At 38.6% G+C, this 15565-nt stretch overlaps 1 protein-coding gene across 1 annotated transcript; it reads left to right on the forward strand.

The window, feature by feature from the left end:
- Positions 1-592: 592 nt before the first annotated feature.
- retreg3 (reticulophagy regulator family member 3) lies at positions 593-14854 on the forward strand. Its single transcript, XM_066642492.1, has 9 exons — positions 593-1155; positions 5497-5603; positions 5864-5894; positions 6123-6249; positions 6434-6518; positions 6909-7046; positions 8045-8124; positions 8286-8418; positions 9167-14854. Exons 1-9 carry the CDS (start codon positions 905-907, stop codon positions 9730-9732), a joined length of 1518 nt encoding a protein of 505 aa, XP_066498589.1. The 5' UTR covers positions 593-904; the 3' UTR covers positions 9733-14854.
- Positions 14855-15565: the final 711 nt, after the last annotated feature.

The raw sequence follows: 15565 nt of genomic DNA on the forward strand, positions 1-15565 counted from the left end.
CCAACTCTTCTTCTTTCTGGAGCAGTGCTGATTGCTGCCTCCCCTCTTCTTCACTGAAGAAGAAATGTGTTATTTCAGAGAACCTCAGACAGTCAGAATATAACACACTGTACTCTGCGAAATACAGGGAGCCCACGAAGGCCATATTCTCGAATTTTCTGTATAAGCTGACAAGAAATATAGTTCACCCTTCAAAAGTTTCTTAGCAGGAAAATTAAAAGAGAGTGTACTAAAAATATGGGAATTAAAACTGAAATAATAGTAAAAAAAAATGTAAATGAAGGCCAAAATAACTAACCGTAATGATTTCGGATGATTCGAATTGTAATTACATTATTATTGTGAGATGTAATTAAACCATAGTTATATGATAATATAACTCTTATTTCTCATTACTATTAATGACGAAATGGCTATATATTCAATGTGTTTCTTCGAGTGGTGGAAACAGGTTCCTGTGTGTTGGAAATGGGACAAGATTGTTGTGTTTTAGCTGTTTGGTTTATCTGACCTCGACAGTGTGAGTTACTGTAATCTGCTCATTGGCTGGAGCTGAAGCCCCTCCTCCAGCTCTCTCCACAAACAACGACCATCAGAGCAGCGACGAAATGACGGTCACAACCTGAGGTTTTATGTGTTCTATGTGGGGCTTACAGTCGCTTCTCTGAAATTCAGCGCACTACAGCCATGGACTTTACCTTTAAGGCTCACAAAAACCTCGACAGGGCTTTAGTCTGTTGAGTTGTTGTTCTGCTGGTTAAGCTCTTAGCCACGCTAAGCAGAGCTAAGCTAGGAGGTTGACGTTAGTTGTTTACATTTTTTATTACACGTTAAAAACCTGTTCGTATCTGAGTTTTTTTTTTACACCACTATCATTGTGTCGCTGTAGCGTGTGAACGTAGCTATGGCGCAGGAGAGTGGAGCTGAAGATGTTGTTGAGGGCACCGGGGCCTCGCTGAAACGCTGCCCGGGTTCGGCTCTCGGAACTCGGTCGCGCTGTGGAGAGAGAGACGCTGATGTGAGGGAGGTCAAGGCGCTACTGATGGAAAGACTGGGGCCATACGAGCGGCTGGTGAACTACATGCAGGGGGTCCTTGTGTGGGAAAAACCCTTCCATAGCGTGCTTTTCCACGCATTAGTCAACATTATCTTCTGGTGAGTTTGATAGTTTAATAAGGCAACAATTTTAGAAACTGAGTAATAGCCGTTAGACAGGTTTACCGGGGGGTTAAAGGAACAAGTCATTAATAACACCAAGTAGCAAACGATATTTAAGGACAAGATTATTTATTACTTTTACATTTTTCCAAGCTACCTTGAAATCCTTGAATCATTCAGTTTATACTCCATGGAATGGGTTTCCCGCTTGTAGGTGGCCATGTTTAATGTAACAGAAGTACAGAATCCCTGATGCCTCCGAGCCAATAGGTGTCAGAATAATAGGTGGTTCAGATCCTGAGCAAGAACACGGGGGGGGGGGGGGGGGGGATGACTACTTCTCAGCAGGCATTACTGTCTTCTTGAATTCTTGTGTCTTTACTGGCTGTAATATTCCACCTCTTACATTCTAGTATTTAAGAACACAAACATCAAGAACTGTTTAATTATCTAGATGTTGTTTTTGATCTGCCCCAAACATCGATGGTATATATCTGTTTGTTAATACCAGATGAGAACAGCCTGAAAATCTGCTATTCACTGCTGAACTGTAAGGCCCCTTCTCAAACTAGTACAGGAGTCCATTTTTTTCTTTGCTTTTTGCTTTTGAGAAACAACCTACATTTGCTTTTTATTAACGTCTTTGAAACAACAAGGCAAAGGGGTAGGGAAAATGTGTGGCGTATCAGCAATAGAGTTTTAAATTAAATTTTTAGTTTTTTTTTGTTAATTTAGTGCCATAATGAACGGTATCTTTGTCCTGTGACAATATTAATCTCTTGATTATTGTGGACTGTTCAGTGGGAATACATTTACACATATAGGTGTTTAAAATGTATTTTTATGTTCTCTACCTCTTTCTGAAGATAAGTACTATATCAGTGTCCTCCAGTAAAAGAAAACAAAAACAAACACTAAATACTTTCTGAATTGAACCTTGAATAAGAGAACATGAGTTCCTTCAATTGGATTTCAATTTAGAGAAAATGGATTTATAAAAAAAAAACCTTTGAAACCTAAGCTGTTCAATCTATTTTTCAGAATTAGAATTCACTCACATTTAGATCCACACAGGGTTAACATTTTTAATGTGTTGATTCTGAGGGTCTAAGTTGACACACTGAAATTTGCCCTGAACAACTTGTTTATAGTTATTTTCCTGTCCCACCATTTAACATTTTGTCCCTCCCTTATTTTATCTACCACCAGAAGTGCCTGAACGTGTCTGCTGTTTAAGTTCAGTGTTAAAAGAAACAGATGGTGCCTATATTTAGGCTGACAGCAAAGGCTGAAGCCAGTTACTGGAACGTTAGAGCTGGAAAGACGGAGACATCAATGCAGTCTGTTAGGAAAGACTTATGGCAAATTGTAGGTCCATGTTTCCATGTATTAGAGCCACGTAGTTGGATGAACACATTGGAACAAAGGTCGTATTTGCAGGGCTGTTTCCAATGTGGCATTAGTATTCCCATCTATTTGTCCCATGTGTAATTCCTCTTATTTGCTTTAAGTTATGTTCACATCCTGATTCTGAATATTGCCACAGACATGTCATCCTTGTCTAAGCAGGTATTCCATGGCTGATAGTAAAAATGTAATGAGGGATTATTGCAAGTATCCTAATGTACACCTTGCTAACTTCATTCATCCCTTATTTGTTGTCACTGTCCAAACCTAGCCTCCTGGGTGTGTCGTATCAGAGAAAAGTCAGCAGAAAGGAGAAGCTGCTTATCATTTAAAAGGCGTTAATTCTAAAATAACTGCTTTTTGGGGGAAGTTGCTTCACTTCTAGTGCTTTTGATTTTTATTTTTTAATCACAATTAGATCTTGAACCCAGATTCAGAAGGTACATGAAAAACATTGCTATTTGTTGTTGGATAAATCAAATAATGAGTTTTCTTTTAATGACATTAACAATAGCAAACCTTGCGTAGCCTTTCAAGGGCTATGTATAAATACACATTTCAGGCTCTGGTGCTTACTGTAATATAGACTGTAAATAGGCACTGCTGTCTAAGCATTGGCCCTTTCTTCAGCCGATCACGAGTTCGATCCCCAGTAATGACTCAGCCATCTGAGGCTGGGAGTTCAAGAGGGCACGGTTGGCCTCGCTGTCGGAGTGGTTAGGATGGCCCTTCCTCTCCCACATCTCTGGTCAAAGAGCTAGCAGTGAACCTGCTGATGTGGCCGATCTGAACAGTAAGCTTTCTCCAGTTCTGTGGTTTTGCACTAATGGCAGGTCAAAAAGGAATTCTGGGTTGGCCTCGTGTCTTATGTCTTCTACTGTGTGGGATCACTGGAAATGTGCTGTTAGCAAAGACTAATTATTCTGTGGAAAAAAACAATACATTGCATTATTGCTATGCAAATCTAAAGCTACTCATTGGTGCCTGAATAAGATTATATGCTAAGTGATGCTTTTTTTTATATAAATCTTTTTTTTGTGTGTGTACTGGATTAATTATGACTGCCCTAAATCTTAAAGCTTGTGGAGAATTTGCTGAGTGGTGTTGGATAAATGCAGCCTCACTGACCCAAAGTTAGAGTATCTCTGCTTGAGTACAATTGTAGTGGAGCTGTTATCACTAGACTGTCTCTCTAGACGTCCAGGGTTATCTGCTGTTCGCTTCAGGATACATAAACACACACTTCCAGATTTGATAAAGTACAGGCAAAAAAGGCTGGGGATCTAGGAAAAAGGAGGGCTGAAGTGATACATCAATTTAATGATGTTATAAGTGTTTTTAGGATTTGCAGCACACTTTGTGTAAATCGCACTCGTTTCTCTCTCTCTCTCTTTTTTTTTTATTTCCTCCCCTCCTTGGCTCTGCTTCTCTCTTTTGTCAGCTCAGGCATTCGGCCTTTATTTGATTAGCCCAGTCATCCCCACTTCTGTGCCTCAGATATTTTCCGCCTACCCTCTTTTATCCGGTCCTTTGTATTCGGCTCAATGCACATCAGAAGAGACTGACTTTGGACAGTGCTCTGCCTGAATGATGTAAATGGCATTTCTATAGGGGACTGAGGGAGAGAATAAAGAGAATAATCCCACTGAAGTTGATGTTAGCATAGTCCAGTATTTAAATAATGCTTGAGGACATTACAGTCCACCTTGTAGATTGGAGATCTAAGCCTTCTTAGATATTGGATGAGCTTTCCAAGCATATTTGGCATATATGTCCTCAGTGGGAATGAATACAACACCTGTATGCTGAATGGATTGATGTATGTAAATGGGTTGTTTTTTGTAACATAACAAAAAGCACTGAATTGCAGTTGAGCTAATTTTTCATACTTATTTCATGTATGTGGTCTGGCATGTATTTTGAAAAAATATATTAAAATATTTAATTTAAAAAACGAAAATTCAGCTTTCCATAATGTATCTGGCAATTTATTTGTAATGTGTAATTTCAACTATTTAAATCAACCCAACCACCATTTTATGTGTAATTTAAACCATTCCACCTCTAAAATTGAACTGTATTCAATTGTATTTTCTACATTACAACTGGTGAAGGTTTTGTGTTGTAAATCACATCTTTTCAGCTTCTCTCATTTCTAAGATTTACTGAGGAAGTGTTTGAAGAGGGAAATATCTAAGAGGTTAAAAGCCACTTCCATTTGGGTGTGAACAACACAAAAAGCACAGTATGTGCTAGCTGGCTGTGTATACATCCGTGGGAAGTATTAAAACACAACCACGATACTGACAGGCATTTGAATGCACACCTAAAAATGGAGCATGATACAAGCTTAAAATAAACATTCATAATTGATTTGAGCATGGATGTATGGTCTTAGGAATGTATGTATCTATGTATACGGTGCTCTTTAGTGGTACAGATGTGTAAACATTGTCCCTGTCACTGGGAGGTGGCTCTTTTGGTCCCTGGTGGTGCAGAGTAATAATTTAATGTAATGTAATATTTAAGTTTGTTGCCTATAGAGGATTTGTAACACATTTTTATTCAGAAAATCATGAAAACATATTATTTCTGTGGCAATAAATCATCAACTGAAATGTTGTGATTAAAGTTCCCTTCTGATATTGTCTCACACATATTTTCTTTGGACATGGGTTGCTTTACAGACGCAGTAAATTAAAGGTGCTTTAGAAACCAAAAGTCATTCTTCCACAGCTACAGATTAATTTTAGCAGCATATGTGACAGACATCATTTGCACACCCTGTGCTTTTTAGGGCATCTCAGACACAAGACTCAGTAGCTGTTTATAGAGGGAACACGAACTGTTAAGTATGAGGAGTTTTTGTTGATCGTCTCTCTCTCTCTCTCTCTCTCCCTCCCCCCTCATCCTACTGTTTTTTTTCTACAGGTTCTTTGCTCTGAGCTCTCTGAGGCTGCTCTTCCTTTTGGCATCAGGACTGGCTCTAGTTGTTTGTGCTGATACCTGGAGAAACAAGATTTGGCCAAAGATCAAAGGTAGTTGTGTGCAGTAGCAATATGGCTGTCAGAAGCTGGCAATATTTGCTTTGTGTTATCATTTTAAATTTCATGTTATCATCTCAGTGCACATTTCAGAGTATTATGGGTGGCAAAATTATTTTGATGTAAGATGTATGCGTTTGTGTGAACCCCCTCTCTAATTGTGGATTTAAATACAATAAAAGCATAAGTAATTGAATGTTTTTATCTGTTGGACATTATCTGTTTTTAACAGTCAAGTTTGTGTCTGTTTGCAGTGAGACGGCAGGAGGAAAGTGAAAATGAAAGGTAATATGTGTTCTCATTATTTCAAATTACTAAGTGTGTACTAAGTGTGCTGGCATCTCATTTTGTCCTAAAACAAACCTTTTTTAATATAATCAGCTTATTCTAATATAATAAGTAGTGATGCTCTTATTTTAAAAGAATTCTTGCAGCAGGCATTGCGTTTATTTAGAGAGATATTAACCATGTTTTTTGATGCTAATTATTAACCCAATCATATGTGTTTTGCAGCTGGGGTCTGGTGCAGCCGGGGACGCTGAGTGTTCCAGAGCTGTGTCATCACATGGCTGAATTATGGGTGACCAGCTCCTCATGTGCAGCGGACATCGCTCAGTTTAAACGTCATAACCCTGGGAAGGTGAAGAAACATAGGACACAATTATAAAAAACACAGTGTATTTATTTTTACTTTTAATATGGTGTATTTTAGTTTACACCATCAATCGCATTTTTGGTGTTAGATCATACAAGTATTCCATGGTATTGTATTCCAGCAGTGTTTTGGTGTTGTCTTCAGCGTCTGTTATTTGTGAATTCTACAGTTCTGTACACTTGTCTGTGGCCTGTTTTCCATGCTGGCTATGGTGGGGCGTTTCATCCCTGGAATAGTGCTCTCCTATATTGCTGGTAAGTAAAAGCATCTAGTGCTTATCATATAACTTGGTTAAACTTCATTTAAAAAAGAGAAATTAGTCATTTTTATTATAATAACGCACATTTTAAGTTCTCAGCCAGAAACAGCACCTAATGGACACATTTAAATTGAATCTTTGAAACATTGTTCTCATAGTTTTCATTGTTTTACAGGTTTGTTTATAATTTACTACAACTGTGCTAAGTTTACTTTTCTTCGACTTTTTAACTGATTAGTCACTCAGATTTTCAAAGTAGATTCCCGTACCACATTGTGCATTATTACATTTAGACTTGTCCTTATTGACTGTTTAACTCTCACTTGAATTTGTGATCAGCAAAAACAGCAAAAATATCCTTCTCTCTGTTTCTTCCCTTATTCAGTTCAGAGTGTGTTGTTTTGCCCTTTGGCGGTGTATCATCGACTGTGGGAGCATGCGTGTGTGAAGCTGGAGCCAGCCCTGCAGTGGCTGGACTTCAGCGTCAAAGGATATATGATGTCCAAGCCCATTGATAACCAGTGTGAGTACTCTGTGTAGGGTTCTGACTTTTCAGAATGGTTTATTATGCAAATGTCATGAATCACGATTTGTTAGATTTAGTTTCAACATTACGAGTCATTCGGTCAGTAAGTGAAAGTGCCTCTTCTAGGCTGGCCTGGTAGGCAGTCCGGCAAAAAAAAGTCAGTGTTCAATACATTTTATTCAAATGCTGCACTTTGTTTTTAAGTATTGTGTCTTTTAATATTTTGTCAAATAAATCAAATAACTGAACAGTCGACAAATAAACAACCAGCCAAAACAACTATTTAAAAGTTACATACTGCACTTTCTGCAGTGTTGAGCCCAGAGTAGCAAGGACAGGGGCTTTGATCTCTTTATTACTGGTCCTTTAAGGATCACAATGATTTTGAGCCTGCAATTTTAAGTTAAAATACTATGTAGTGTTCCTTAGGGCTGTTAGAAGGGATTCTTTGGAATCTAGGTCAGTAGCTGCTAGCTCAGGGTCTTGTTTTATTTTGCCAAAGTTCTGCATGTGGGTCTACTGCTGAACCTCAGTAGCTTTTAACACTGGATAAGCTTTTAATGGATAATCTCTTTGGTAAGTCATTATCACGGCCTGTTCTGGAGCTCCTTCTTCTAATGTCACCGGTTGTGTTTTTTTTTTTTTTTTTTTTGTTTTTTTAATTTACACTAGATTTGAATACATTTGAATATTGGAGTACAGAAAAAAATTAAACATAAAAAAACAAACAAAACAGTGCAGGGAAAGTACAAAAAAGCCCAAAGGGATTGTACTAGGCACTTTCTCACTTTAGTCTAATTTAAATTATACACATTAAAAGAAGAGAAATAGAAGAAGAAGAGAAAACGAGTCATACCAGAGATTCACAAAACAGATGGGTGTAACAAGAAATGAACTTTAGTTAATGTTTTGAAGGAGTTCAGATTGTTACAAGTTCTCACGTTGGGTGTTTGTTACTGACCTGGCTATGTGTGATCTTTGATGTGTGTTTGTAGTCCTCCGGAGGCCGATTAAAAATGCAGCCTCTGATGACGGCAGTGACAGTGAGGAGGAGCTAGCTGCCTTCTGCCCAACAGTAAGAACACTTTACCTAGAACAACAGAAAACATTTAGCTGTATAAACAAAACTTTGCTTTGTTACCAGTGCATAAGTAGAGCAGGGGTAGAGGGCACTTATTGGTGCCCTAAATTAAACGGAACACTAACACTATTGTTCTGAATTTTCGGAATCTGCAGTTTGATGAAGCAGTGGTTGCTAAGGAGCTAGCTCTGACCGACTCAGAGCACTCTGATGCAGAAGTGTCATACACAGAAAACGGGACCTTTAATCTCTCCAGGGGGCAGACTCCTCTCACCGAGGGCTCAGAGGGTAAGAGAATGTGTTAATCACAAAAAAAAATATGCTTCCACTTTTAAGTACCGTTGAGCAACATTCCAGTAACTGATGCTTGAGCTCTTTTTTTTCTACACTGTTTGCTTTAAGCCATGAACTTTCTTCTTCAGTATCTTATGCATATTCTTTGTGGTCTTATCATAGTTTACCCTTGTTAATCTTTCAAAACATGCTGTTTATGTCTCAAAATAAATTGAAAAGTAGGTATGTTTTGAAATCCTTGTGTGACATCACAGCCATCATTTATATTTAAGGCTAGATGTCTTTTGGGGTCTTGTTGTCTAGCCACATGTCCAGTCGTCAAGCCTGAACCAATGATCATAATTTAAAGAAACTATTGCAGATAAATTGCATTTTGATATTTTCCCCAGCTTGCATAGTCCTAGTCCTTCTGATTGTGTGATGCCCTGTGAATGACTGGCCCCCTAGCCATGGGGTGTTTCTGCCTTGGGCTCAGTGATTCTGTGTAGGCTCTGGACCAACTATGAATAAGCGAGTATAATCACTAGATTTTGGAACACTAAGTAAATATGTAGAATATGTTCCCCTTAACTGTGAGAGACTGGCGCCCCCTCCAGGGTGTGCTCCTGCCTTGCACCCACTGATTCTGGGTAGGCTCCGGACCCACCGCGACCCTGAACTTGATAAGCATTTACAAACAATGAATGATGTTCCCCTTATTCAAGACCTAATTATATGTTTCTACTTGCTGTTTCTCCTCCAGATTTGGACAGACATAGTGACCCAGAGGAGTCCTTTGCCCATGATCTCCCAGAGTTCCCATCAATAAACCCGGATGCCACATTGATGGAGGACGATGATGACCCCAGCCTTGGTCTGCCCAGCTTAGGCTCTGCTGGTCTGTCCGGCCCCCGAGGCTCCACCACCTCCGCCTTGCTGGACCTGGATTCCCAACTGGATTCAGACCAGGAGGACTTGGACCTTTCTCTAGGCGCCCTCAACGTCAACTCTGACCTCAGCGGAGACCTGGCGGGGATTCTGGCCAGCAACATGATCCAGGCGGCCATCTCTGGGGCTCTGCTGCCTCGCCCACCACAAGGTCCACGCAGGGATGGCCCTCCAAGAGCAGGGGCAACACGTAGCTACAGGAAACAGTCTAGCTCAGAACTGGACACTGACCTGGACCTGGAAGGTGAGGACTTTGAGATGCTGGACCAGTCTGAGCTGAACCAGATGGATCCTTTAGGCAGTGCTGGAGGGAGAGGAGCAGGTCAGGACAGAACCCAGGGGTCCAGCTTTCTATCAAACCTGCTGGGGAAGCCACAGTGAGCCCCAAGTGTGTGTGTGAGTGTGTGGTTTTGTGTAAAACACATCTACCTAAATTGACACCTTTTTACTTGCCTGTTCTCCATCCCCCCATTTTTTAATCAGTGTGGAGTAGGTTTGCAGTGTGTATGAGAGAGAGAGTGAGTATTTGTGTCTCTGTGTGTATGTATGAGAGCATTTTGTTTTGCACGGTTAATGAGCGTGGTATTAGGTCCCACTGGCCAGTGATGTTTTCACTGGCGAAGTCAATCACTGTGAATCTTGTTTTTAGTCTTATCTAGGTTTCCTTTTTTTCTGTATGAGTGAATGAATCATTGAATCGTACCCCAATTTATGTTGTAGGCAAAGCAATAGGACATGAATTCTGGGAAATAATCTGAAATACTACAAAAACCAGCATAACAAACCCTTAACCCTTTTTGCAACATCCCAAGCAAATCTATCTGAGCCTTATTGAACTTTTGAAGGGGAATCCTTTTATGCATTTTCTGCATAATCGAATGAGCAAGAAAAGCCATTGAGAGTGTTTATTAAACTTTCTGTTCTACAGAAACTAACAGAGCCAGAGTTCACATTGCTGGTGATAAGAACTAAACATCTGAAAAATATAATACCTCTAAAAGCTGCCTCACAGTAATGTAACACATGAATTTGTTATTGTAGTATAGGTATAAGGTCCAAATCATCATTTTTAAAATCTATTACTAGTAGAGGACTACATACACAGCATTATATTTTTCATTTATTTATTTATTTTTTGGTCATATGTTATACAATTAGACATGTGCAAGTTCATTGGTTGTTTTGGAATAGAAATATCCAACCTACATTTGTGCCACGAGTGACCATCGTTCTTATCACCACCCCTGTAAAATGAATCAACATATAGAAGACCAGAATAGCTTTGTTTACATCTTAACAATTCAGTAATGCAGACATTTGGACTAATCATTGGACTCTCCGTTTAAAGACAGATATTCACGTTATTTATTGTCAGCATTACAATGTTGCATTTCATTCACAATGGGACCAAATCAGACATTCCTGTAAACACGCTGTGTGCTGGTGTAGCTCAAACATTTCCCATAAAAATAATACACAGAAAGGCTACATGAAAGCATCGCTGCTAAAGCCCCGATCAGGAGTCACTGCACTTTGCTGACCAGTTACTATTGATCTACAAATATTAATAATAATAAAATCACCCAGCATAATTATACATTATCCTTTCTATTTATAGATTCTGAGCTAACCCTAGCACTGCTATTTTGGGTTACTCTTTATGACTAGGAGTTTTTGTGCGCAGTATAGTCATTGTGACTTTTGCCAGTATGTTATTCACATTTGGGGATTTTGTTTTGTTTTTATTGTGCTTGTTGCGAATGTTGTTTACAGGTTTTTGATTGGCTCTAAAAAATAATTTGAATGTGTGTCATTCAATATATAGCAAGTAGGGCTCAGTTTGTTCTATTTTAGACTTTAAAGAACAGTTATTAGCACACAGTGAACCACATTTAAAGTAAAGTGGAAGGTGTTTAGAAAAGCATCTAAACAAGCCTCTCTCATTCTTGTCCCAGCGATTATAAATGACTATCTGGGTTGGTTGTATTGTCTTTCGTGAGTCTGCCTCCCATTGGATCTTAAAAATAGAAATGGATGCAAATTTTAAACCCATACACAGTGCTTTGACAGTGTGAGTTATTGGGTTGTTCTGTTGCTTTTACTTTTTCACAGTACATTTTAATTTAGTGTGTTTTTTCATTAGCTTACAGTACTAAAAAAACACGAAGATCATTTCACCTTGATACAATTCTGTTGTCATGTAAACATCTGTGAACAGTTTGCTGATTTGACATTGTACAATTTAATCAGTGTTTTCTACTTGACTTTCCACAACAGAAATCTCAGCTGGCAAGGTGTTTGTCCTAGTTGGAGGTCAGAATTTCCAGCTTAGAGTGCTAGTCAAATGCAGCATACACCACAGCAGCCAGCCTCCACTTTGAGGATGTTTCAAATATGAATACACAGTATCTTATAAAAACAGACCCTTTATGAGAAATTACTGACTGCCCTTTTTCTTAGCACAGTCAAACTTGGGAAAGGAATATATGCAAAACTCATCAGATAAAAATCACCCACTCTCATTTCTCAGAGATTAAAGGAAAACTCCTGTGTTTTTCAATCTAATCTTCTGCATCTGTAGCATACAGACGATGACCAAAGACAGGGATTCCCATGTACATAGAAATGTATAGAAAACCTTTTCACTCAAAACATACTTCTAGTAGTTTCCATTGGACAGTTGCTAAATGACTTGGCTATTAACTGCATTTTAAGTCCATTTTAAGTAAACAAATTGTGTTTGTGTGTTTGCAAATGGAAATAAGGTTGCAAAGCTCTAAGCTGGTCTTTCTAATCCCCGAACCAATAGAAGGCAATGTGGTTAGTATGAGTTCTTACACACTGATTGAGGTGTTAATGATGTATCTACCTCTAACAGGCCTTTTAGCTGTGATTCAAACCTAAGGCCACAGCTAGCGTTGTTTTTCCTCAACATGAACACCAGTGCTTTGTGTATTAGAGTTTTAGATGCCTGTTTAAACACTGTGATATCTAGATGAAAAAAGGAATCACCCCATTAACCACCAGCTCTATCGGCAATATTTAATGGCAGAATGTAAAATGTTTTCCTCACCATCTACACCACCATCGCTGCCATATCACAATCTCAGAACTATGTTTTACATTAAAAACACCAGCTTTACGTTAGATAATAGGAATGAAGATTAATGATAAAAAAGCCCCACAGAGGTAGTTTAGATTTACTGAAAACTGTGGTTTAAAAAATCCATAATCATATTCCACATTTATTTAGATTCATTCATTTAGGTCCACAGTAGAAGAAGAGCCTAGTATAGAAATGTGTTTACTGCTCTATAAAAACCCTGTATCTCCAGAAGAAAAACTTGCAAATGTTAATGCAGATTTTATCCCAATGAGTTTTGTGCCATTTTCTTGTTTATCAAATTATATCAAAAATAAAAATCAGATCTGGAGATAGACGGTTTGTTCAGACAGAAACAATATATCGCTGATCACTATCAGTGTCTGAGACATTGCTGTTTGAAAACAGATGGCATCTTTACCTGAACTCTTATGTGTTAGGATAGCTAGTTTATTTTAATTTGCAACGTTGAAAATGCAATAATTTTATGTTGTTTTACTTTGTCTTTTTTCCCTGCTGTAAAATTTGAATGGATATTAGCTTGTATTCATGCATGTTTGGTTTGCTGACCATTTTGACCATCATCTTTGATGCTGACCATGGATTGAGACCTGTGTGTTCAGATTGTATACCTTAAGTCTTAATAGAAAAAACTTCACTGATGAAGTTAGCTCTTACACTCTGAGTCTTACCTTTCATAGTTGGTGTTTTCTGAACTGATGTCTGAGTGCGTACTTGAGTCAGTAGGGGGTAGTGCTGTGTGCAGTGATGCTGTTCTCTGGTTTGCTGTGATTCTATATTTCTTTACAGATGATTATATAATTGGGCAAAACTGAAACATCACGATTAGGGCTGGGTCTCAAATGTAATTGTGTATCGGAGCCACCAATCGTTTATCAAACAATTTTACTGTTTTGCATCAGGGATCCAATGAACATCCTTCATCCAAAATCTCCTCCTGATTGGCTGTCTAAACTACATGCTGTTCCTATGTTATTAATGAATACTCTGTTATTGTTATTATTATCTTTTATTTTTGTGCAACCTTCTATAAAAACATATCTTCTGAAATGCTTTTAGACTGTGTTAGAATATTGCTGTGAGAGCTAATTATTAATTCCGGATGTTCTCGAATTTCACTCCGACTCTTCCCAAATGAATTGGACACCTCACTCAGTCTTTAAAACTCTCACTATCCAAAACCTGGCCATGGACCTGATGATTTTAGGTTCATGTGGCTGGCATCCCATAGAACATGAACATGTTTAGACATAAAACATACTGAGAGAAGGGTCAGATGATGAATTATCTTGATGATTTATGGCCATATTTCCCACCATTTCCAACATTTAATTTTTTTATTTTGTCCAAGTTTCTACTTCATCATGTTACAAAGTTGCGCACCGTGGCAACAGCCTGATGAAGAGCAGATATCTTCAAATCAGTGTAAAGTCTATGACTTTTATAGCTATAACTGACATTGAATAAATTAATAACATTAAAGAGGTCAGTCTGAAAAGACTAGAGGACCCCTTTGTTCAGCTTTGAATGTGTATCTTTTATTTCAGTAAAGAGTTTTCAACAATGCTCCACTGAGCGTGTCGGAAAAATGAAGAATATTTTAGATGGACACAAAAGCTGGTTCTGGAAATTATTTAATGACAACAAGCCCATTTACGTTATGAAATCAAAGAATATTTTGATAAGCGTTGTCTTTGTGTGTGTCAGCATGGTTTCCAGACGATGGACAACTGTTCCTTTTTATATTCAAGTCTTTTCATAAATGTAACAAATTGCTGGTCATTTTTTTTTTCTATTGTAACGTCAGACTCATGACCGAGGCAGAGGTCAGTTTATAAGTGTGCACAGATGAATCAGTGGGGTTTACTTTTAGAGTAAACAAATAGATCTATATATATAAACTGTAAAAATGGACACAGAATATCGAATCAGGCCGTCTATTCACCTCGCTGTCGTACTGGAACCGAACAAAGGAAGGTTGTAGAAGCATTTGTTGTTTTCTAACTAAAATTTTACAAACCACACATCAAATCAAATCAAATCAAATTTATTTATATAGCGCTTTTCACAACTGATGTTGTCACAAAGCAGCTTCACAGAATTCCAGTAAGACAAGATTTGACATGAAATGTAAAGACAAATGTAAAACCCTCAAGTGAGCAAGCCAGGGGCGACAGTGGCAAGGAAAAACTCCCCCAGCTGAGGAAGAAACCTTGGGAGGAACCAAGGCTCACAAAGGGGTGACCCATCCTCCTCTGGTCATCAGAATTTGAAAGACTTCCTATGGTCTCTGATAAGAGGATACGCTGCAGTTTGTGTGTTTCTGTACATGTGATCAGTAGAAATGTCCTTCTTCTGTTTTTTTATATGTTTTGATGTGCAAGTGAATAAATTCTGAAATTGCAGCCTTGACTTTTGTTTTTTTTTTCTTCTGCATATTTTGATTATTCAGAAATCACTTAAATATATTGATTTGACTGAATGCTTAAAATCTACTATATGTTTTAATTAAACAAAAAATGTTATCGTGAGGGTGGCACGGTGGTGCAGCAGGTAGTGTCGTATGCACACAACTCTAGGGACCTGGAGGTTGTGGGTTCGAGTCCCGCTCTTGGTGCCTGTCTGTGAGGAGTTCTCCCCGTGTCCGCGCGGGTTTCCTCCCACAGTCTAAAAACACACGTTAGTAAGGGGATTGGTGACTGGCGCCCCCTCCAGTGTGTATTCCTGCCTTGAGCCCAATAATTCCAGGTATGCTCTGGACCCACCGCGACCCTGAACTGGATAAGGGTTACAGATAATGAATGAATGAATGTCATAGTGACCCAAATCCTTAAATCATGATCAAAAATCATGAAATTCCAATGAATCAATAAGGGGTTTGTGCCCATTTTCGCTGTAGAAACACCCTCTAATCTTCTGGAGAGACTTTACACTCAATGTCAGATACTTTCTGTGTGGATTTGATGATATTCAGCCACGTTAACTTAAGTGAGGTCAACTGATAATGCATGATTAGTTCTGGATCATGAACAGCTTTCCAGCTCGTCCTACAGTATCTGACTCCAGAGAGAGCTGTTCCACTGCTCCAGT

Source organism: Hoplias malabaricus, chromosome 13 (assembly GCF_029633855.1).
Source record: "Hoplias malabaricus isolate fHopMal1 chromosome 13, fHopMal1.hap1, whole genome shotgun sequence".
Classification (NCBI taxonomy): domain Eukaryota; kingdom Metazoa; phylum Chordata; class Actinopteri; order Characiformes; family Erythrinidae; genus Hoplias; species Hoplias malabaricus.